The sequence below is a fragment of the Dromaius novaehollandiae genome, chromosome 4 (assembly GCF_036370855.1).
Source record: "Dromaius novaehollandiae isolate bDroNov1 chromosome 4, bDroNov1.hap1, whole genome shotgun sequence".
NCBI classification, from domain to species: Eukaryota; Metazoa; Chordata; class Aves; order Casuariiformes; family Dromaiidae; genus Dromaius; species Dromaius novaehollandiae.
Genome location: NC_088101.1, coordinates 84,821,690 through 84,843,992, shown reverse-complemented (window position 1 = coordinate 84,843,992; position 22,303 = coordinate 84,821,690). Strand labels below are relative to the sequence as shown.

General features: G+C 58.5%; 2 protein-coding genes and 1 long non-coding RNA gene across 6 annotated transcripts in view; 1 reads left to right on the top strand and 2 right to left on the bottom strand.

Annotated features, from left to right (window-relative positions):
* PTPRA (protein tyrosine phosphatase receptor type A) overlaps positions 1–11,725 on the bottom strand; it is a 108,463-nt gene extending 96,738 nt beyond the window's left edge. For 3 of the 4 annotated variants that reach the window (XM_064511633.1, XM_064511632.1, XM_064511634.1), the window contains exon 1: positions 11,301–11,725. The gene's annotated coding sequence lies outside the window, so the exon portion shown is untranslated. The remainder of the gene's footprint in view (positions 1–11,300) is intronic. The other variant, XM_064511635.1, reaches the window with a different exon arrangement.
* A 526-nt stretch (positions 11,726–12,251) lies between these two features.
* Positions 12,252–13,402, bottom strand: LOC135328409 (uncharacterized). Its single transcript, XR_010389243.1, has 2 exons — positions 13,080–13,402; positions 12,252–12,524 (listed from the first exon to the last, which is right to left on the bottom strand). It is a non-coding gene; the product is annotated as an uncharacterized LOC135328409 (long non-coding RNA).
* A 783-nt stretch (positions 13,403–14,185) lies between these two features.
* On the top strand, positions 14,186–21,036 carry MAVS (mitochondrial antiviral signaling protein). The gene is made up of 7 exons (XM_064511631.1): positions 14,186–14,287; positions 15,038–15,167; positions 15,284–15,458; positions 15,846–16,048; positions 16,220–16,754; positions 17,099–17,250; positions 17,815–21,036. Exons 2-7 carry the CDS (start codon positions 15,051–15,053, stop codon positions 18,484–18,486), a joined length of 1,854 nt encoding a protein of 617 aa, XP_064367701.1. The 5' UTR covers positions 14,186–14,287; positions 15,038–15,050; the 3' UTR covers positions 18,487–21,036.
* Positions 21,037–22,303: the final 1,267 nt, after the last annotated feature.

Sequence of the window (22,303 nt, the reverse complement as noted above, 5' to 3'; positions counted from 1 at the left end):
CACGGACCACCGCTAGCACGTTCGGGGACCGGCTGCCTTCAATGCAAGCTCCGCTCGCAAGGATCCGGCCGCGGGATGAAGGGGACCCTCGCGCCGTTGCTAGCCGTGCCGCGTCTTCCCATGGCAACCGAATCCGCTAATCTCCAAAGCTCCCGCGCTGGCAGCTTGCACTGGCGCTAAATCCACTCTTTGGGAAAAAAGGAAAATAAAACCGCTCCAAATAATCCGTAAGGAAGAAAGGGAGTGAATACCGAGCACTTGCAGAGTCCGTCGCTGCACTAAAAAAAAGAAAAGAGCTTTGTGCTCTTGCACTAACTTCACGAAACAGCGGATAGGTGAATTCCTGCTTTGGATGCCGAGGAGCTCAGCTTTCCTGGCGCTGTTAAAACTGCTTTGCTGCCCAGGAACCCTGGTCTAAAACATCACTAGAGCCTTGCGCTGGGCTGGCTCAAAGCGGAACCCACGGGGCTCACCGCGAAGCCCTCCCTCGTCGCGGAAAGTCTTCCCCCACCCCGAGGTCCCAGCTCTTCCTCGCTCTCTATTCACCAAAAAAGCGTGGTTTCCAGAGTAAGGATTCAGCTTCTCAGTCTTCAAGTCGGGAAGGGGGGGGGTGGTCTGGGGTTGGGCTTTTTGGCTCTGCTCCAGCTGCTCTGGAGAGGAAATGAAAGTGGATGTTTGCAGATACCCTAATGAGGACGCTTCGGATGCCGTGCAATTACTCAATAGAGGCGGGTTGTAAATCCTGGCAGCGTCAGGCCTACAATTACTCCCATGCATTCGGCCGAGCCGTTTCCAGAAATGATTGATGAGCAGAAACGAGCCCTGCAGATGGGCGAACGGCTTCTTCACAGCTCAGCGAAGCCTGCGGCAAAGGGCTGCGAGTTTCCCACCGGCTGCCGGGCCTCCGCGGGACCTCGAGGCTGCAAAACGCTGAGTGCCCTCAGCCCCTCTCGGCACGCGCGGGAACCGAGCCCGGGCTTGGCAAGACCAGGCCCCAAGCTCAAAAAGCTCAAGCTCAAGAAGTTCAACCTAAAATGCCAGCCCCTCTCTGCCGGGCAGAGACCCCACCGGGAATAAGATGGCTTGGGAAAAGGGGAGAGGGCTGGAAGGGAGCGACTGCCGGGAGCTGCAATTTCCCCTAAGAAATAAGGATTTTCCCCTTATTCGTTTAGATCGCAGATCCTGTAGGGTCCAACCCATCTGCTCGATGCAGTGAGCGCTGAAACACAGACCCAAACTGCAGCACTAGCACCATTAGCACCATACAAACCAACGACTGAGCCAAAAATCCCACCTCTAGGTCACCACTGGAGTCAGAAAGTAACCACTGCAGATAACGCCAGAAGAAAAGAAAGAAAAAAGGAAAAAAAGCTAGATTATTTACACAAGCACTGAATTTCTAAAAGCAGGCCTCTGCCACGGAGGGGAGGAGAGCCCTCGCCGCCCACCCTCGACCTGCTGCGTGGAAACGCAAATCCTGCACAGCGATGGGGACTGAGAACATCTCGCTGTCTGCTGCCAAGGAGGTTTAAAGCCCCCTCAAGAGGAAACCTTGAGGATTATCCATGCTTTCCAATTCATTCCTCATCTTCAGCTCCAACATACATGGCACTGATGTCTTCCAGAAGACGGAGGTGAAGCTGCAGCACTTGCGCTGGTGCAGCGACGACGAAGCACGGCACTCCTGATCCAGCGATACGAAGGACGAGGAAAGTCCAGGATCTGCATTTCTAATTAGAAAATTACTATATACATGCATGGGTGATGCACAGGCCTCAAATTATGCTTCTGAAGTTTGGTACCTAACAGCGGCACAGCTTGCAAAACACAGAAGTCTGATAGATATACCAAGTGTTAAGCAACAGCAGAAAATATTCATGTATGTATGTATATATTTGCAGCCTTCTCAAACACATCCATATGAGCTTAACTTCCGGAACAAGAGTGAAACATGATTATGTGTTGGCACGATAAAAAAAAATATTCAAACTGTAAAGCAGCAGGACAATTTTCATGTTTTCCTGCACCAATATCATAAGAAAAAATATGTATATACACACACGGCACCTCAAAGCCTTCAGGTTCAGGGCCATCGCTGTGCTGTGTGTGTGCAGTGCCTTGAACAAAAGGCTGCTCTTTCCCAGAAAACTGCTGGAATCTTTCTAAACCACTAAAATGCCTTTTTTTGGTCTTCTTTTTTTAATTAAAGTCCTGTTCTTCATATTTCTCCACCCATTCAGCACAATTTACTTCCTTGAGTGTTTCGGGAGCTGCCTTTTAGAAGCTTGTAGTAACATCGCTACTTTCCTGTCTCTCACTGCGGTCTCCCAGGAGACCGGGATGGTGGCACAGGGTGGCTTGCCACCCCGGAGCCGGACCCGGGATGCCTTTTTGGCTTTTCTTCCACGAGGACAAGTCACTTCTCCCTCTACCCCCATTTCCTCTCCTACCTTTCGTTAGGGGCTGCCCCAAACGATCTGGGTCTGCGTGGCACGTGTAGCACAGTGTTTTATAGAAGTAAACCAGGTCAAACGTTGTGGATGTGGACAACCAGACCTGAACAAGTGGAGTTACAGACCAAGTCCGTGCTGAATACAGCAAAGCAACGCCTTCGTCATCTCGTCGTTCTTGGCAATACCTCCCCGAATGACATTTTTTTACTTTGGCAAACAAGGAATTACTTCAGTTGCACAGCGTGCAGCTACGCTGGGTCTGAAGAGCGCACAGGCAGGGCAGAGCCACCGTGGGCCTTCCCAGCAAAGTCCTCCAGCCCCCGGGACTTTGTGGCTTGTGCTCATAGCCTGACCCACACCTAGCATTTCTCCACTGCAAAGCGGTCCTAGCATCTGCCTAGATTATCAAGTAGACGAGCCGACAGCTTTTCTACAGGTCCTCCCTTTCTTCTTCCAGAAGCAGAAAGCCTTCCCCAGGTCTGCCAAGACCTCTCTTCAGGTCATATCATCAATTAGCATTTTAGTTGTTATCCGCAAGATCGCGCAGGACAAGACTGCTATTTCAAAGAGCGAAGTAAGGGCTGCACAACGAGGCCCAAGCCATTGCTGTGCGTAAGAGGAGCCTGAGCTCGTTGCGATGCACGCCGATGCCAGGAACAGCCGTCAGATGCAGCAAGCTCCCTCACGCGTAGGATGACGTAACTTATCAATGCGAGCTAGTAACATCACCCCTCAGCCGGCTGCTATTTGCAATGAAAAGTGCTTGAGATTCCCAGAGTGTAAATAAAGATATTAACTCTGAAAATGCTGGTTTGAAAGCAAGCGATGAACCCCACGTAACCCCAGAGAGAGAGGAAGAACGTGTTTGTCAGCTTGCAAACACCGTGAAGCTCATCACTGTGGCTAAATCACCGATTTCCAGCTATCATCAGCGTTCCCGACGGCAGCAATGCTCCAGAAAAGCCCCAAAGCTACCTGAATGGTTTGCAGACCACCCCATCCACATCATTTCTGATGACTGCTCTGAAAGCACGGCTGTGCTGCAGCTAAAGGCGGGCCCGCAGGAACAGAGCGGCGCGTAAGGAACAGGCACCAAAGAGAAAGCGGGCAGGCGAGGAAGATGGCCAGATATCTGCTTCTGGGGAACCCCCCACAAGCCGACTTTTCCCGGCGGGGGGAAGCATCCAAGCGCAGACCCCGTGAGACATCTCGCAGCAGTTTAACGGCGCACGTGAGACGCTCCAGCTGCTCTCAGCAGTACCAGAGCAAGGTCACCGTGGACGGGGTGGAGACGCAGCCGAGTCAAACCCACAGGCTTCACGTCATCAGAACCGCCGTAATTCCAAGAGATTATTTCGAAACGCCAGACGCGGTACGTGAACGCAGTCGTCCGGAGGGGAGGCGGGTTCCCTGCTCAGACCTGAATCAAGCTTTCCTGTCGCCTATTGCTTAACGCAGCTAGACAACATCTGCAAGCTGGGACGTGTCAAACTCGTGTTCAGGACTGGCATGTTCCCACAGCTACTCGGTGCCTCTCCGATCAGGCCTCCGACATCCTTCTGTCGATCCAGCACAGCTTGTCAAACAGCATTTCGGCCCCCCAAGTTATGAATATAGATCGTACAGCTCCCCATCTAAGCCTGCAAGCGCGCAGTAGCCATCAGCCAAGGCTTCCAGCGCTCGGGCGTCCAGACACTCAGAAACCGGCTCCCGAACGTGCCCCGGTGGCTCTGTCTCACCGCGGCACATCTGACGCCGAAGGCCGGCTGGGATTTCCCGGCCGGGCGTTCCCCCTCGCCATGCCTCCAGGGAGCCGTCTACAAAGGCGTTGACGGAGCACTTCAACATGGGGATGAGAAAGATAAATGAGGACACGGCCTTGGCCCTCGCCGCCCGGGCCGGTGGATGCTGGTGGAGAAGCTGACCCCAGCCCACGCTGCAGAAGAAGGCAGCGGGACAGACGAGCGGTGATCCCACGTGCGCTCACGTTACCTGCTGTGACACAATTCATCCCACGCTCCGAAGAAGCCAGGAGGGATGCCTATACCTCCCCTTCCTCTAAAAACCACAGATTTTGCAGGGGAGAAGAACAAGGACCAAGCAAAAGAATAAGGAGGCCTTCCTTGAAGGACCAGAAAACCACCACGGTTTTGGTTCGACTATCGGGCAGGATGTGGAAGCCCTCATTAGAGTAATGACAAGTTTGCAAGCAGTCAGCTGGCACGCTAGGGACGCGCCGGATCGGGTCAAAGGGAACTTTTCACACCAGTTTGGTGGGAACCCCTCTGTCTGTTCGTTCCTCTGTGGGGTTGGCTAGGAAGGTGGTGGTTCAACCCCCTCACCGCAGACGTCCTTGGCTCCCGTGACAGTAAAAGGCTGACAAACAGCTCCAGCGATACGTCTGCCTCCTTCTCTTTCCTACCAGCCTGCGATGTCTGGCTTTGCTCTTGCACGCGGGAGATCCTGCTTTAAAGGACGGGCGGGACGCCACGACCTGCCTCGTACAGGAGAGGCGGAGATTGCGTTTGTGTCAACACTTCTTGATTTCCATCTCAGGCCCAAGTTAGCACTAATTATGCCATGCAAAATGGAACTGCTTCAACGGGAAAGAATTAGGGCAACAAATTATTCTGGGATAAAGAGGGCTTACCACCTAAGCAAGGGATCTATTTGCTTACAGAATAAAAGAGGACATTCTCCTACATGTAATTTGGAGGGGGAGAAGTCCCTATGCCAGTTTTAAAAGATGCCTAACCTCAACTCCTGTTACAGCAGCCACCAGGATTTCCTACACGACCAACATGCCAAAATCCAACCCACACTCAGTTGTTTTGACTTTTGCTATCAAAACTGCAGCCGTCATAAATACAGTGGTATGGTATGCGTAACCACAGCAGAAGTGCCTTTGATGACCACTTTCGATGCTTAAATCCAGGAGAGCTTTCAGCTACGCAGGCTCCGATCCAGGGCAGGGAGGCAAGGGGAAAGGCAGGCACGCAGGCTTCCCCGCAGCCTGAAACAAGGTTTCCCAAACCCAAGATGCCCGAGCGATCGGGAAATGCCGAGGAGGGGAGCGCAAGCAGCTTTCCTCGCTGCGCCGGTTTTCATGAATCACATGCTGGTCGATACTGCAGTTCATTCATTCGCAGCCAGCTTTAACGAGACAACATAAACACAGACCGCGCTGTAGCTGGAACGGCGCACAGTGCAGCATGCACCAGCTAGCAGGCACTCATCCAGAATCCCAGACTCGGCGTTTTGGGGCCCACATCGCCTTCACCACCCCCACGGCATCTCTGTTCCCACCACGGCCGCGCGTGCTGGGGTACGCCGCGCGAACGACACCCAGGGAGCACCGGCAAGCCACCCGTCTCACCGAACCACCGCGCATCTGAGGCTGGGTGTTGCCCAGCAACCACCGCATCAGACTGACGATTAACCCCCCGCAATTTCAAGCGACGTCGTTCCACCACCGAGGTGGCAATTAGATCCCTATCTCCCGCTTCTCTTCACCTCGAACCAGCCCGACACCCAGAGCAGCAAGCCGTGGGGCCGAGCACGGCACCGGACGCTGCACGGAAATGCTGAAGATAGACCAGAAGAGCCGATATTCGGGTGCCCGGCGTTGGCAGCGAGCTGTGCCTGGACGTCAGACTCATTCCCGCAGGGCACGGAGCAGAGGGCAGTGAGCAGGACCCCGATGGGTCCCCCCACCATGGCTTCCTCCCTTGCAGCTCAAGAGGTGGCCCGCCGTCGCACTTGGACCTTGCTGTACCAGAAGACAGCTGACTCGTGCGCTGCAGAAAACCACGCTCGTCAATACGGCACGGACACCCAAAAAAGCACAGACCGTCTTCACAACGTTTGCCAGGAGCATTCTGGAGGCGCAGATGAAATTTGAGGTCTCTTAAGGAAATTAGGCAGAAAAAAGTGAGAGGGAAGCTTCCTCAGGACGAACGGCGGAGCAGACGCACGCACGGGATGGCACGTGACAGCATCCGCAGAGCCCACGAAAAGCTCCCCTTGAGCTTGGATTACAAACATAAGTTTTAACCACTGCCAGGTACTACAGCTTACAATAAAGCCACGTAAGAGTTGTATCTGGGGAAAGGGCTTCCAGCATTTTTATGAGTTTAATGAATAGAAACTACTTGGGATGAAAGTCGCTCTACATGCTTACAAAAGCTAGAGAAATGAGAACGGCAAGCGGATCAGGTCAGTCTAGCAATAGCTAGGCCCAGCTGCTCCGGGGGAAGATGAAAGAAATCTTTCTGGACAGTTATGGATGGAAGAGCTTACTTATCAGTAAATCTCCTCCTAAACCCTTCACATCATGATTAAGCACAACGGTTCCTACCCCATATATTAAATATTAATCCTTCCTAACATAACTGGTGATGTTCCGATTATCCTGCTCCTTTCCGATCCCGAACTGCGCACTCACAAACGTACATAACCCAGTGCAAAACAGCACCTTTCAGCAGCGATATCTTGCGATCAAATTAGAGACTAGCCGGGTAGCCTGGCTCGCAGTCTGGCAGTGAACCAGCTGGATCTCACCGCTTCCTGACGAAATGCGGCACAGCATCGGGAGCGAAGCAGCTAAGAGCACCGAAACGAATCGGCCCACAACGATAAGCGCGGACATTTCCTACCTCTTAGCGATATGGTCTCCTCCTGCCTGCAGGCTTGGAAGATGCCCATGTGCCTGGTCACACTCAAATGATTTCCACTGCAACAGGAAAGACTAGGGATTCGTTTCGTTTTAAGAGGAAAACTCAAATTATGAATGGGACCAGAAGAAACTACGAAGCTCATCAGGGCTGACCTCCTTCCTGTGTGACCCCAGCACCATCGGCCAGGAGCTTGTGCACCTGGCTGACAACTCGCGACCTAACCGAAGCATTTGGGCACCACATCCTATCCAGAAAGCATAACAAAGTGTTACCACAAAACAAACACAACCACCACCCACTTTACTCGGATGCAATTTTACATCAAGGGCTGGGAGAGCAACTGAAAACGCACAACAGCTCTACGTAACACCTCGGAAGCGAAATTGAGAAAACATTACACGTTCCTGTCAAGTAGGGGAGAAATTTAGCTAAGTTGGGTTTAAGCACAGAAGTATCAGCACTCAGGAAAGTAACTCCTCATCACCAAGGACCCCACATAGGCACTATGTAGGATTTAAAACTCATCTGAAAGGCGAGCAGAGGACGTGTGATGTAACCCGTAGCTGCCAGCGCTTCAGGGTGTCACGCACACCGCGGACCAAAGCCACCAAACCCGCTAACCCGCCGAGCAAAGCGGGTGTGAGAAGAACAGATTTAGGGCATCGACTAGAGGGGGAAGAGGGAATACAGGATACTCTTCCATATGGATGTTAATGTTGGGCTTTAACCAATATTACGGCTCCGTAGGAAGCATCAGCTATTTGAGAGAAACATTTTAGAAAGACGGAGCTGTTTATTCTACGCGCTTGGAAACGGGACAGCAACGTCAACAGCGGGACAGCGATGCCCCTGGAAACGGGAGACGTCTATTTTCAGCACCTCCCAGTCTCCCCACTGGTTTAACCGTTTCATAAAGATCAGGCAAACCCCCTGCAGCTTCCCAAAGACAGAAGCTTTTACAGGCAGAAGCCGACAGCGTTTCCATGCAGAAAACACCTACGGACAAGCCCTATCAACGTGGGGGGGCACGGGAAAAAGAGGCCTCTTCACACTTTTCTAGTTCCTCAGCCTTTTAGGCGTTTCGTGCTTTCATCCGAGAAACCGTGACTCCGTGCTTTATCATACCCCTCTGCAGCACGAGACCGACAACGAGAGTTTGCATCTGATCTTTCACTAAAAAAAAAAAAAAAAAAAAAGAAAAAAGGGAGAGAGAGACATAAATCTTCCTTGCATCAAACGCGCACAAATGAGTTGTAAATCTGCTCGAGAGACCGGAAGGCACACGTAAACCCGGCGCTCGCTTCGGCTGCAACCCGCCGGTGCAGGTACCGCTGTCGCTATCAGGTGTTGGAGCGCCGGGGACTAAAACGAGAAAGGGAGATGCAAACCGCCATCGGGGCTGCAGTTTTATTTCCTAATCCTCCTCCGTGCCCACCGCAAATCAGAGCCCGGAGCAAGGCCGGCCGCTCTGCAGTGTCAGTCAATATGTTGTGGCTCGCGAGCGCAGAAGCGTCTCTCTGTACGCGGGGACAACGTTGCATTTGTCCGCCGCACCGGTGCACGGCCCCGAGCGCTGCGAGCTCTGCCAGCGTCCCCGTCCCTTCCCCTCCCGTTGTATTTTCTTTTCTAGGAGCCCTTCGATGGAAAAGAAAGATTGCTAAACGTTTCTCAAAGCATCCTACGTGCTCCCAGCGAGCTTTCCACCAACTGCAGATAGAGAGAGAAAGGATGACTAATTTTTTAACATAATACAATGAGGGGAGAATGTGCAGAGCGCTTGGGGAAAGAAAAAAAACAAATTAAACTCTCGAGTCGCTCAGCAAGGACCCCAGCGCCCCGTGCAGAACCACCCCTGTGTAACCTGGCAGCCAGAAGACGCCGTTTCCCTGCTCCCCCGGTCCGACGACCGCGGGCTGGGATCCCTTCCACGACAGTATTCGGATTTTAATGTCACTCCATATTTAGCAGGAGGCAAAAAAAAAAAACAACAAAAAAAAAAAAACACAAAAAAGCCTCCCTTCCTTCCTGTCACATTTTCCATCCTTGATGACATCGAAGATCAGAAATAAGCAAGCGCTCGCCGAGCGGAGAGAGGACGCGTCCAGCCGAGCGTGGGAGAGGAAGGAGCAGGGCGGCCCGTCCACGCGGCAGGCACATGCCGGGACAGGTAGGAGATACCTGGACCGTGGAAAACCTCCGCTGCCTGTTCAGGGAAAAATCTCCCCTCCGAGGTGCGAGATATTTTGGAGGTCTGCAGCTTCTGGGCTTCGCAGTGGATCCCCCTCTCCAAAGTGTGCAGGAGGCCACGTGCTCCTCAGCCCATCAAATACCTGTGGGACTGCCCCGGGAGCCAGCAGGCGCGGGCAGCCCCGCTCTCGGGCCGGGCAAGTCAACGGACCTCCCAAGAAATTGGGATTTTCGTCGAGAAGCACGGATAGACCCCACGAGGCCGGGGGCTTCCAGCGCTACGGTGACGCTGCAGCCCGAAGGAGACGGCCGAAGGGCAGCCATCGCCCTCCTCATCGCAGAGCCCGGGCGCCCACCAAAAACCGCATCGTCCTTCCGACCACGGCGTTGCAACGCCCGGTGCAAGAGCCCGACTGCAGGTCACGCGCGGCGCGGAGTGAAACGCGCCCGGCTCACGCGGCAAATGTCACCGCCGCTTCTGCGACCGGGAGGAGGAAGCGGGACGCGGAGCCGGCAGCGCCGGGAGCCCTCCTCCGCAGAGCTCCGCTCCCCCTTACAACGCGCCGTGCCGTCTCGGCCCTGCTCCCGGGGCGGGGAGGCAGGACGATCCCATGACTCACGCGCACCGGGACCGCGGCGCGGGCGGAGAGGCCCCCGCAGCCGTCGGGACCCCCCGAGCGCCGAGCTCCCTTTGCGAGGAAAGAAAAGGGGATAAAATAAACAGGAGGCGCCGGTTAATCGTGGCTTCGCGGGGGGGGAAGGCTGAGGGGGGGCTTTGGCTGCGTAAAGCCGGGGCAGAAGTCGCCCGCGAACTCCCGCATCCAGCGCGCCGCGACGCCCGGAATCGAGGCGCTTCGGGGAGGGCCCGGGGGGGGGGGGGGCACTCGCCCCACGCTGCTGCTGGGGTTAACTTTAAGAAATGGTCTGGAAAAGGGGGGGACACGAAACACAGCCACAGGCCTTTGCCGCCCCCCTGGCAGAGGGGCGATGGGGGGGGGGGCACCCGTAGGGCCCCATGCACAGACCCCCCCCCAGATGCCCCAATAGGGCCCTCACCAACACACACAGACCCCCCCAGGGCGCCGCGGATGCCCCCAAGGGCCCCCACGGCCCCCCACACACAGACGCAGACCCCCCCAGGGCCCACGGGCTCCCTGCAAGGCCCCCACAGGGCCCCACCAACGACCCCCCCCCCAGGACTCCCCACATGCCCCAACGGGGCCCCCAAAACACTCAGACCCCCACAGGGGCCCACAGATGCCCCCAAGGACCCCACAGGGCCCCCTCAGGCCCAGCAGGGCCCCTATAGGACCCTGCTGATGCCCCCCCAGGGCTCCCACAGACCCCACAGATGCCCCTAAGGCCCCCCAGACCCCACAGGGTCCCCCAAGGTCTAGCAGGGCCCCTGTAGGGCCCCACAGATGCCCCCAATGCCCCCCTAGACCCCCATGGATGCCCCCAAGGGCCCCCCTAGAGCCCACAGGGCCCCATAGATGTCCCCAAGGCCTCCCCCAGACCCCACAGGACCCCCCTCGGGCCCAGCAGGGCCCCTACAGGGCCCCACAGATGCCCCCAAGACCCCCCTTGGACCCCACAGGGACCCTATAGGGCCCCACAGATGCCCCCAAGGCCCCCCCAGACCCCACAGGGACCGTATAGGACCCCACAGATCCCCCCAAGGCCCCCCCAGACCCCACAAGGCCCCGTGGATGCCAAGGGCCCCCCCAGATCCCACAGACGCTCCCAAGGGCTTTCCCAGACCCCACAGGGCCCCTGTAGGGTCCCACGCAGGCCCCCAAGGCCCCCCCAGACTCCCCAGGGCCCCGTGGACGCACCCCAGGGCCCCCCCAGGCCCCACGGACGCCCCCACGGCCCCCCCGTGCCCCAGGGTCCCCTCCAGGGCCCGCAGGCGTCGCCATAACGACGCGCCCGGCCGCGCCGCCGCCCCCCGACCGCGCGGGCCCGGCCGCGCTTCGCCGCTCACCTGCGGGCGGCGGGCGGCGCCGCCGAGGGCCGGGCCGGGCCCCGCGGGCTCCGGGCGCCGCCGACGGGCTCCGCTGCTCCGCTGCGCTGCGCCGCCGCGGCGGCCGCGACCATGGACGGCGCCGCGCCGGGGGCGAGGCGGGAAGGGGCGCGAGGGGGAGAGCGCGGCCCCCGCCGCGGCGCTGCCGGCCGCCGCTCAGCGCCCAGCCGCGGCGCTGCCGGCCCTCAGCGGCGCCGCCGCAGCCGCCCGCCCGCTCCTGCCGCCGCCATGGTGCGGCTCCATGCAGGGCGCGCGCCGCTGACAGGGCCGGGGCGGGGCGGGGCAGGAGGCGGGGCCGGCCGGGGCGTGGGGGCGGCGGTTGGCTTCGGGGCGGCGGTCTCACACCGCCCTCCGGCCCCGCCGGCTCGGGCAGCGCCGAGGTTTCCGGCGCGGCTCTGCCCGCACCGCGCCGCACCGCGCGCGCGCGCGCACCTCCCTCTCTCCGCCCCGCCCGCCCGCCCGCCATTGCCCCGCCAGGCCGGCGGGCGGCCAGACAGCGCCTCGCCGCTCTGCAAGGCGGCCGCGGATTGGGCGCTCTGAGACGCCCGCCGCCATTGGCCGCCGCGGGGCGCGCGCGGGGAGGGGGCGCACGCGCTCTGCCCCACCCCGTGCGCTACCGGGAGCGCGCGCTCTCCCCCCCCCCCCCCCCCGCGCCCGGTCCCAACAGGGCGCCGGGACCCCCCCAGCCCGGCGGGACCCCCCGGGCGCCCCGCACCTCCCCCGGTCCCCATCTCCCCCAAATCTAGCCAAAATTGCCCTTTTATTGGCGTTTTTTCCAAGTTTCGTTGCATTTTTCTCCAAGTTTCGCTCACTCGAGCTCCCCAGGGATGCGCTTTTGCACATGCACCGGCCTCGCAGCGGGGTTTTGCACCGGAGCAGCAGGCGCTCACAATAAAACGCAGCACTCGTTGCTACGCATCGACCTTTATTTAAACGCACAAACACCACCAGCCCGGCCCAAGCAGGACGTGCGGCGCGGGGCTGTCCCCACGGAGCGAAACCAGGCCGGCTCGTGACGGCACGGCCGCTCAGAGGGCGAGGGAGCCCCGCAAGACACCACCGCCTGCCAGGCCGCATTGCCAAACCGCGCGCGGGTTCGTCGTCCTCTGAGCGGTGACTTTGGAGCGTTTTCGGCCCTCCTCCGGATTTGGGAGGGTCTTGACTTTGCGGGTTTGGAGTTTGTCTCTGCAGGCAGGAGATTAGACAGAAAGTCAGCGGTTTCGTAAACCCCACCTCCCTCCTGCCCCATTCCTGGATCCGGTCGTGCCCAGGCGTTTGGCTGCCGCGGCCTAAGGCAGAGGAACCGTTCGCATCGCTTCGGACGGGCACAGCCCTCCGGAATATTCCCATCATGCTGCTGCCATCTGCCGGCACCAGCCACCTGCTTGGGGACAGGGGACCAGCACCGACGTCCTCGCTCAGGGCTGGGAAAAGATCGCCGCTGCGGGATAAAGCGCGCACCGGGATGCTTGGGGACAAACCTGCGGCCTCCCTGGTCGAATAACAATTTCCCTCCCTCAGCTTTTAGTCTCAGAGATCAAAGATTAAGGAAAATAGATAAAAAGAGGGAGTCATTTATTGTCTTAAACCCGTGATGAAGAGCCATGCAGGACAGAAAGGCCATGGGGCGTTTATACCTGATGGCAATACAAAATATCTTAAATTTATCATCCTAAGAGTATTAAATGAGAAAGCAATCAAATGTGAAAGAAGAGGCACATGTGAAGTTAAAACTTCTACCTTGGAGACCACTTGTTGCTGGCTGAAGAAACACTTCTTCATCAGCTCAGAGGAGGTCAGGGGCCTTTGCGAATGGCAACCTCAGCCTGTGTGTGGCATTTCTGCTAGAAAAACACGAACTTGGAGCCAAACCCTTCCTCTTTATCTTGTTATTGATATAAAACTGCCCGGGTTTTATATCACCTGCGGACGGTGATAAGATAATACTCGTTTGCAGAGGTGTTAATCTATGCAACGTGCTGCTATCCCTGATAGGGACCCAAGCAGCACGTGGCCTGCGTGGGCCAAACTTCACCCCAAACACGGAAAATGAGGGAAGAGGCTCTCGGTGACATTCCTTGCTCCGGAGGGGGGGTAAAAAAAGAAAAAAAAAAAACAATTTGAGGAGCTTGCAAATGGGACCCCCCCTTGGGGGCCAGTATGGGCTTTGGGGGCCACAGACAGGCCGTGGGGACCAGGACCAGTTGTGGGGGGCCAGGATGGGCCTCAGGGGCCAGGACCAGCGTGAGGGGTCAGGATGGGCCTTTGGGGGTCACAGGTGGTCCTGAGGGCTGGGACAGGTCTCGAGGGGCCAGGAGTGGCCTCAGGGGGCCAGGATGGGTCTCGGGGACCAGGAGCAGCCTTGGGGGGCCAGGAGTGGTTTCAGGGGCCAGAATGGGCCTCGAGGGGCCAGGAGTGACCACAGGGACCCAGGACGGGTCTTGGGGACCAGGAGCAGCCTCGAGGGGCCAGGAGTGGCTGTGCAGGAGCCAGGAGAGGTCTCAGGGGCCAAGACGGGTCTTGGGGACCAGGAATGGTCTTCAGGGACCAGGAGTGACCTTTGGGGACCAGGAGCTGCCTTGAGGGGTCAGGAGTGGCCTTGGGGGGCCAGGAGCGGTCTCACAGGCCGGAACAGGCCCCGAGGGGACAGGAGCGGCTTTGGGGGGCCAGGTTGGGCCTCGGGGACCAGGACTGGCCGGGGGGGGGACCAGGAGCGGCCTTGGGGGGCCGGGCCTCGGGGGGGGCCCCCCCCCACAAGCTGTCCCGGGCCTCGGGCGGTGACGGAGGGCGGGCCGCGACCCCTGTCAATCCCCGCGACGGACGTACGCGGCGGCCAATGGGCGGCGGCGGCGGCGCGGGTGGGCGGGCTCAGAACGTTCCCCGGGAGCGCGCGGCGCGGGGCGGCGCGTCCGGGCTCCTGGCGGCGGCGGCGGCGGCTTCGGGTGCAGGTAGGGCCGGACCGGGGCCGGGGCTCCGTCTCCCCTCGCGTTGCCTTTCCCGCGGCCCGGTGCGCGCTGCCGCCCCGCCCGGCTTCCGCCGCCCCCAAATCCCGCGGGGGCCCCGCGACGGCGGTGGCTCGGGCCTTGCAGCGCCGCGGGCACCGGGGAGCCCCCGCCCGGCGGAGCGGAGCGGAGCGGTGTGCGCCCGCCGCCGCCGGGCCCCGGGCAGGAAGCGGAGCGGCCTGGGGGTTTGGGAACCCGGTCGCCATTGGAGACTGGCACTGGGCACCGGCGGTCGCCTCTTTCTCTTCCGCTTCCCGTCGGTTTTTGGAAAGTTTTGCTCGCACGTGACGGCCGCGGAGAGCAGGCCCCACCGGCGCCTTGAGTTCAAGCGCATTTGCAAGTGCAAAGTCCGCGAGGCTCGGAGATGTCGAAGCGCGGAGCGAAGGAGCCCGGCTGCGGAGCAGAGAGGGATCCGGCTGCGCTCTTCCTCCACGGGCAGATTTTATTGCTTTTTCTTAGGAAAACGAAGCCTCTGCTCCGTGAGGTGCAATGTCGCCCAGTAATTAGCCTAGGAGTAACGTCGGGATACGATTTTGGCCTGTGTTTCCCCTCTTCTGGCATGACCCCGTGCATTGCACGGGTTTCGTTTTGGTGCTGAGGGCATTTTGGGGCAGTCTGTGGTCCAGAGCTGCTACACGAAGAGCAACAGGAGCCCGCGCGTTCGTCTCCGCTCGTGTCAAACCTCTCCCTCCGCAGGTGCTGAGCTGAGATGGGCTTCGCCGAAGACAAAGTGTACGACTACATTTTGAGAAACCTCAGCCACTTTGGCAACATCCAAGTGACGTCGCTGGCCCATTCCCTGACCTGCCTCACCGAAGCGGACAGGGTAATGTCCTTCTCCCGCCGAGCCGCTCGCCGGGGCGGTTTGGGGCTTGGCCCTGTGCCGCGGACCCCGCGCTGGCCCCACTCTCACGCGCCCCGTTTCGGGGCCGGTTTGCGCAGGATGAGCTGCAGGCCCGGGAGGAGATGCGGGGCCGGCACGCGGCCGTGTTCAAGTTCTACCAGTACCTGAAGTGCCGCCGGGGCTGGGTGCTGGACCTCATCAACGCGCTGCACCAGAACAACGCGGGGCACCTGGCCGAGGAGCTGCAGCAGCTGTACGACCTCTACCGCGTCCGTGAGTGGCCTCGGCGTCCGCCGAACGGCGGCGGTTCGTTGAACGGTCCCGGGGAAGCGGCCTGGGTGCTGCTGCTAGCTCGGGCCCCGGCCCCGCTTGTGCCGGATTCGGCACCCGTTCTTGCACGGCCCCTGGGCGGGATCTGCAAAACCCCGTTGCTAATTCCCGCTGGATGAAGCGGCTTCCTGGCACTCACCCGGGCTCTGGCAGAGACGGGAGCTGGGCTGCCGCCAAGCTGCTGCCTTCTCCCTGCCCCAACGCCTCCGTGATGGTCGCCGAGGATGCGCGCTGCCCCTTGGCGCGCCTGGGGATGGCGGGAGGTCTGGAGGTACCCCGGGACAGAGACGTTTGTCTCGTCCCCCATCGCTGCCCCCTTCCCTCCCGCAGCCAGCAGCGCTCCCGCCTCCTCCAGCGGCACCCGGATGCCGTCGCTGGGGGCAAATCCTGCTCCGGGAGCCCCGACGCCCGAGCAGCCGTGCCGTGACCCACCCGCCGGCAGCCAGCCGTCACTGCTGCCCGCCGGCACCCCTGCGGCCAGCTCGGCTGCCACCAGCACCGACCTGGACTCCAGGGCCCCCGTGCAGGAATCGGTGAGTGGGATGCGTGTCGGACGCGGCTGCAAACATCCTTTTCTGTTTCTGTGCCGTTAGGGGAGGACAGAGCGGCCAAAAATTGCCGAGAGGGGCAGTGGTTACCGAGGTCTCTCCTCCCTCCATCCTGGGTGCTGCAGAGCTGTTTTCCCCATCTTGTTTTCCTTCCAGCTCCCGAAGGAGCTCCCGGAGCAAGAGAGTCCCCTCTCCGGCAGCACGGCCTGCGACGCAGCGAGCGACGGGCTCTGTGGCGAGGGGCACGTCCCGCGCCCTGCCGATGCCGTGGCCATGCCGCCGGCCGGCCCCTCCGAGCGGAGCCGGGACTGGCCGAGTCGCCAGCAGCACCCGGTGTGCGTGGACAACGGGTATTTTGGGAACGCCAACCACCTGAACCGCGGCGCCTCGGCCCTGGGCCCGGGCAGGTCCCTTCTGTCGCGGGATCCGGCCGCCGCTCGCAGGAACGAACCCGAGGAGGTTCATTACGTCTCCGCTGAGCTGCCTGCGAGAGCGGTGGACGCCGGTCACATCGGGGAGCTGCAGCCCCCGGACTCGCTGAAGACGCTGCAGACCCAGCCTGCGTGCAGCTCCGGGCACGGAGAGCCCTCGGGCAGCTTTGTGGATGTGCGCAACCCCCTCCTCATCCAAAAACAGTTCGATGCAGAGCAGAAGCAGCTCAGGATGCCGAGAGACCGTGGAGGAGATGGAGGTGGGTTTCCTTCCCGGCGGAGCCGCTCCTGACGGGGAGCAGGGCCGAAGGCGCTGCCGGACGCCCGCCTCTAAGGGAGGACAGACTGGGAGGGCCGGGGTGCTGTCTGGTTACCTGCAGTAGCACGGTGCTGAGGGTGATGAACCAGGCTGTGGGCTCCAGCATCTCTTTTTCCGTGCCACGTAATGTGGAGACGTGACAAAAAGGTGTAAACCCGTGAACGCAGACATGTACGTGTCTTGGAGGTGGGACTGTCCTACTGCAGCGTCCTTGGGGAAGAGCGACACTCGCCTTCCTGTCAGGTCTCCTGGTTAACAGCCTGCGTTTTGTTTTCTCCCCATCAGATGCTCGGGTGGAAGCAACCCCCCCAGTCTCTTCTGCACCCACAGACACTTCCACGTCCAGTGGTGCCTCCTTGAAGCCTCCGGTGCAAGAGGGAAAGGTGCTTGCAGAGGAGAGAGCCAGCAGCGCCCCGTCCGTGCTGACGAAGGAGCAAGTAGGTGATCTTTGTCAGGTTGCTGCTCGCATTTGGTTCAGATCCTTGCGAACCTTTTTCTGGTTGGAGCCTTTTTGTCACTGGTGGTGTGTTCATTCAGGGCTTCCCCCCCTCCTCCCCCCACTGCGGTCCTGTCCCCATCCTGGTGCTCGTTTCACCGGTGTTTCAGTGCCACCAGCCCCTTGGAGGAAGAAGGGAGCCCAGGTTTGTCAGTCTTTGATGCTGCGTTTCCCCCTTGACTTGCCGGCCAATCTCTCAGCTTCCAGATTGTTTCAGACACACATCTCCACCTCGCTCACTCCTGCCTCTGTCTCCTCTACCTTCCTATATCCTCCCAAATCCCAAAGGCTCTCTGGAGACCCAGTACCCTCTTGTCTTGCCCGCTTACCCAGCCCAGGGGGCTGCCAGTGGCCCAGCCTGGCTTTCCAGAGGCTGAAGACATGGTGGCTGAGGGCTCTGAGTGCTGGAGGTGGGCTTGTTGCTTGACCTGGGTGCCCAAAACAAGGCTGCATGGGTGATCCCTGCAGCACCCAGCTGAGACAGCCCCTCTCGTTGTCTCCCAAGGTGCTCCCAGCCTTGGCAGCCCCTCTCTTGGGCACGACCGTTGTGGGCAGCTTTGAAAGCGTGGCGGGGAGAACCCCCCAGGTGAGCTCTGCCGGGAACGTGCAGGTGCTTCACAGCGACGCGGATGAAGACGTGGAGCTCAGCAAGCCGGGCGTTCTCCTCTCCGTGGTGGGGGACAGCACGGGGGTGGCCGGCGGATGTCTGGGCTTGCAGCGGCCCAGCAGTCCCTATTCGGGGGGCACCGATCGCCTCGAGTTGAGCAGCGACCCACTTATGCTGAGCACAGACAGCTCGAGCCCTGGAAAAGTGCTCCCTAGAGCCTCCTTGGGATGCTGTTCCCCGGCTCCAGCAGCTCATGCAGACCCTAGGGGAGAGGAGGCAACGAGAGCAAGCTCCCGTCCACCTCCGAGCTGGGACAGCACTTCCCTGGGCACCCACGAGGTCCGGGTGGACCATTATCCCAGCGTCCTGCTCGAGGCACCCCAGGACCTCCTGGAGGGAGTTAGACCCTTTGGAAACCCTCCAGCTTTTGACTCAAGCGCCAGCTCGTCTCAGGGCAGAGTCCCCCCAAGAGACAGCAGTGGCTCATCTTTGTCATACATCGTGCCAGCTGCAGGCATCGCACTGATTTCGGCCGTGGCTTTTCTAGTATACAGTCGACTGCAGAAATAGCGCTGGAGCAGAGCGAAGAGATGATGGGGTGCCACTATCATCGCTAACCTGGGCAGTTCCTCCTAGAAGCAGGAATGTGGCCAACATGCTTGAAGCCTGAAGAGCGGGGGGGTTGGTAGGGCCTTGTTAACTCTCTTGGGAAGGTTTCACTGGAAGAGGCCTTGGTTGCGTGATGCTGTTGGGTTTTGGTATGTTCCTCTGTTTCCCAACCATCTTGTCTGGTCCCTTCTCCTGCTGTGCTTGCAGAGAGCGTCTCACTCAGGGACCAGTTCCCTGAGTCAAAAATCAAAGCCTTCCTGGTGATTCTCGCTGTCTTCCTCCTTCAGTCCTAGAAGACCCCAGGGAAATGTTTCCTGGTGGTCCAAAGAGTGACCTTCCAGGTCCAAGGAAGGGTTTTGCATACGTCCTGAAAAGGCAGAGCTAACTCTGTTGGCTCTGCTCAGCTTGACTTGAAAACAGGCCCAAGGGTCTGCGCGTCAGCCTTCACTGGTGTGCCTCCCCGCTGCTGGGGGATCTAACGAAGCAAAGCTCGTTGCTGTCCTGGGAAGTTCAGTAGCTCCCAAGGGCTTTGCTGCTGTCCCCGTGATGAGAACGCGACAGGCCAGACTGCATCCGTGCGTTTGCTCGGAGCATCCTCCCCTTCCCTCGTGGCACGGGGACAGCACGGGGTCTGGGAGGGCTGGCATGCAGCTTGCTTTGTGGGGTGATGGGGCCAAACGGTTGCTCCTCCCTCGGTGGGGATGAAGTGCCTGTTTTCCCTAGCAGCTCCTGCAAGGTTCAATCCAGGAGCGCTCCTGCGAGGCCGCTGGGATGTGTCCAGGCACAAGCGGTGACCCTCGGAGCCTGCTGTAAATACGATGGGATCCATAAGGTTGTGACAACCTTGTGGTGCTTGATGTGAAGTGCCCTCCCATGGCACATCACGATGGCACAGCACGTGCCTTCTCCGTTCCCTCCGCGTTGCCGTGGGCCGCGTTTGCGGTCCCCGCTGCCGTCCGGAGGGATCCACGGTGTGAGCCTTGGTGAGAGGCTGCTGGTGCCAGGTCCCAGAGCTGCCCAGCAGCCCCTCGGCAGCACAGCTCGGGTAGCGCAGAGCCCGTGGAGCTGAACGCCCTGCAAGAGTCTTTGCCTGTTCACCCCTGTTTTACCTGCCGCCTGTGTTACTCACTCCGGCTGCGGCACCTGTGAGAGTCATTTTTTTTCACAGATACCAAAGGAAACGCTGGGGACTTCGCAGGTCACCTATCTGCGTCTGCCCCATCCTGCGTCCCCGCCGCGTTTCGCCCCATCGCCTTCACAATCCCCAGGTTCTGAGCCACGTGGCTGCTTCCCCAGCTTTGCCTTATAATTTTCGGTTTACTGACTAAGCACCACCATCAACCTGGGGAAGGGAGATGGGACTTGGAGCCCGTTCTGACTTGGGCCTTATGGGACCAATTGCTCTCCAAGCTGCCAACAGCTCTGCCTGAGGCAGAGAGGGGCTGGGGGACTTTTGGCCGAGTTTATGGGATTGGCATCTCTAACACTTTCCCTTTCCTCAGCAATGCAAGAAGCACCTCTCTGAAATGACAGAGACAATATATGCAACGGGGAGATGTTAGTTTTGATATGACAGGGCTGCTTTTCAGGGTGGACCTGAGCTGTTTGCGGCTTGCTCGTGTCTAGCGCTGTATCTGTCAGAGGAACAGGGTGTGCTTTTAAATGCAATTTAACTCCTCTGCTGAGAGAGGTGACACAGGGGCTGTCCTCCTCCTTGGAAGACAGAGTGGTGACTTATCCAAAACCTCCCTGCAAGCAGGGCAGGCACAGGACTCCAAGGAGAACCCAGGAGTTCCCATTGGCAGTCCTGAATAAGCTATTTTTTTCTCAGCTTTAGTAATTTCGCCAGGGAGAGGTTTGTATAGACCTGTGACGTCTCCGTGAAAGCTGCAGCTTTCAGCACTTCCAGTTGCTCTATTTGCAAAGGGTAGGGAAATCTTCCCCAAATCCTTCCACCTTGTTAGAAGATTGGTGTTTATTACTAAGCGTTGCACTGAAATAAAGCAGAAATTGTTAGCAAATATCCATACTGTAAAGCAGAGAGTATTTGAGCCTGTGTAACCACATTGCAGAGTCCGTCAGAAAATTCAGCCCTCTAAAGAGAGGGGGCATGTGTCTTCTGCACGTGCTTCTGCGTGATTCGGAGGACATCTTGACATCCCAAACCAGCAGCATCCGCACCAAGGCCCTCTTCTCTAATGCTTTACTTATCTGTAAAAATCTTCATGCATTTTTCCAATACTTTTTAGCAATAGCATGCATGCTGTATTTTCACATTGAATCACTCTTGTGAAACAGTTCATTTATCACCGATTTGGACTTGATAAATGTGTGTTCAGTTTTCTCTGTGTTTAGTGTGAAATACTGGTATTTTTAGAGCTGTATCATGGCATTTTGAAAGCATAATCAGCAGGAGAAGCTGCAGGGGGGAATTGTGTCCCTGCAAATCTTTTAAAAAAGAAAAGCCTTCTGCAAAATATATAATACAATTGGTTGTGGTTTAACACTCAACTTGTGAGGTTGTCATGTGTGTTTGTAAGTTTGGGGTGGGGGGGAGAGGGAAATCGTGGCTTTTCATGCCTCCACGGAGCAAAGAAAGATGTTGAGCAGTTTTCAAATGGAAGCTGAAGGGAGAATTAAGTCACCTAACTTACCTGATCAGGGAATGGCTTTAGAAGCCAGAAGCGCTGCAGAGAAGAGGAGGCCTCAAGGGATTAAAAGGCCCGTCCTCTCCTTTTTTGGTTTATTCCAGTTGATGCCACTTGGTTTTCCCATCAGGGAGAGATACTTTTAATTAAAAAAGGTTGTTCCTGCGAGTTTTGCCACCTGCAATTTCATGCGACACCCTCAGTGGTGGTTCATTTTGGATCAAGCACGGGCGATGGTGTAGGGGGTGCCCTGGACAGCAGCTTTGATGCCTCCTCAGAAGATGATGTTCAGGCCTCTCAACTTCTGTAGCAGTTGCACTGCTTCCCAAACGCTGCAGCTCTGGTGCCATCCATTGCGTTGGTGTGTCGGGCTCTTCTCAGGCCACGCTGGCATTTTCCGTGCCCGGCAGGATTTTCTTTGCATGGCAAAATGTTGCTTAATCCCTTGCCCTTCTCCAAGGAGGACCTATGCTTTGATTGCAAAAGGCATCAATATATTTATCACAAGTGGTCTGAAGAGAGAGGGGTGGCTCTTGCTGCAGTGTGTAGCTGAGCCGTGGGAGTCCTGCCCTCAGGATGTGGTTGCCGAAGAGGAAGCGGACAAGTTAATGCAAGAGAAATGCGTTGTGGGCTTTTAAGCAGAGGTCTGAGCTGCAAGGCATTGCAGACTGGAGGAGGATTTGGGAGAAAGTTTGCCGCACGCAGCTGTGGCTGAGCTGGGAGGAAGAGACCCTCTGGACGGGACACAACCCCCGGAGGACACCACGAGCAGCTGTGTGCGGAGGTGGGCAGTACCCACCGAGCCCAGCACACGGCTCTCACTTCTTCCCCTGCGACCAGCAAAGAGTTTGGCTTCTGGAGAGCAGCTGTTTGCTTTGAAAACTCCCCGTGTCTCACATGTCATGGTCTCACCTGGACAAGGTCACCAGGCCCAACTGGGCCTGCGGGCCCACCTGAACATCGGCTCTTCGAGGGCATCTTAGAGGAAATCTTTGACACGCTCCGTTCAGCCAGATACCCTGTGGGACAGGAAAAGCACCGTCCCTGTCACCATGCAGCACTTTTCCCCGAGCAGGACGGGCCACCTGGACCCTCCTGCCTTCTCTCTGCCTCGGCGGCTCTCTGCGGGC

Excerpts from the sequence above, each read along its gene's own strand:
- MAVS (XM_064511631.1), top strand. The coding sequence starts at position 15,051 with ATGGGCTTCGCCGAAGACAAAGTGTACGACTACATTTTGAGAAACCTC. Across the intron at positions 15,459-15,845 it reads GTACGACCTCTACCGCGTCC|CCAGCAGCGCTCCCGCCTCC; the intron begins GTGAGTGGCCTC and ends TCCCTCCCGCAG. Across the intron at positions 16,755-17,098 it reads AGACCGTGGAGGAGATGGAG|ATGCTCGGGTGGAAGCAACC; the intron begins GTGGGTTTCCTT and ends TCTCCCCATCAG.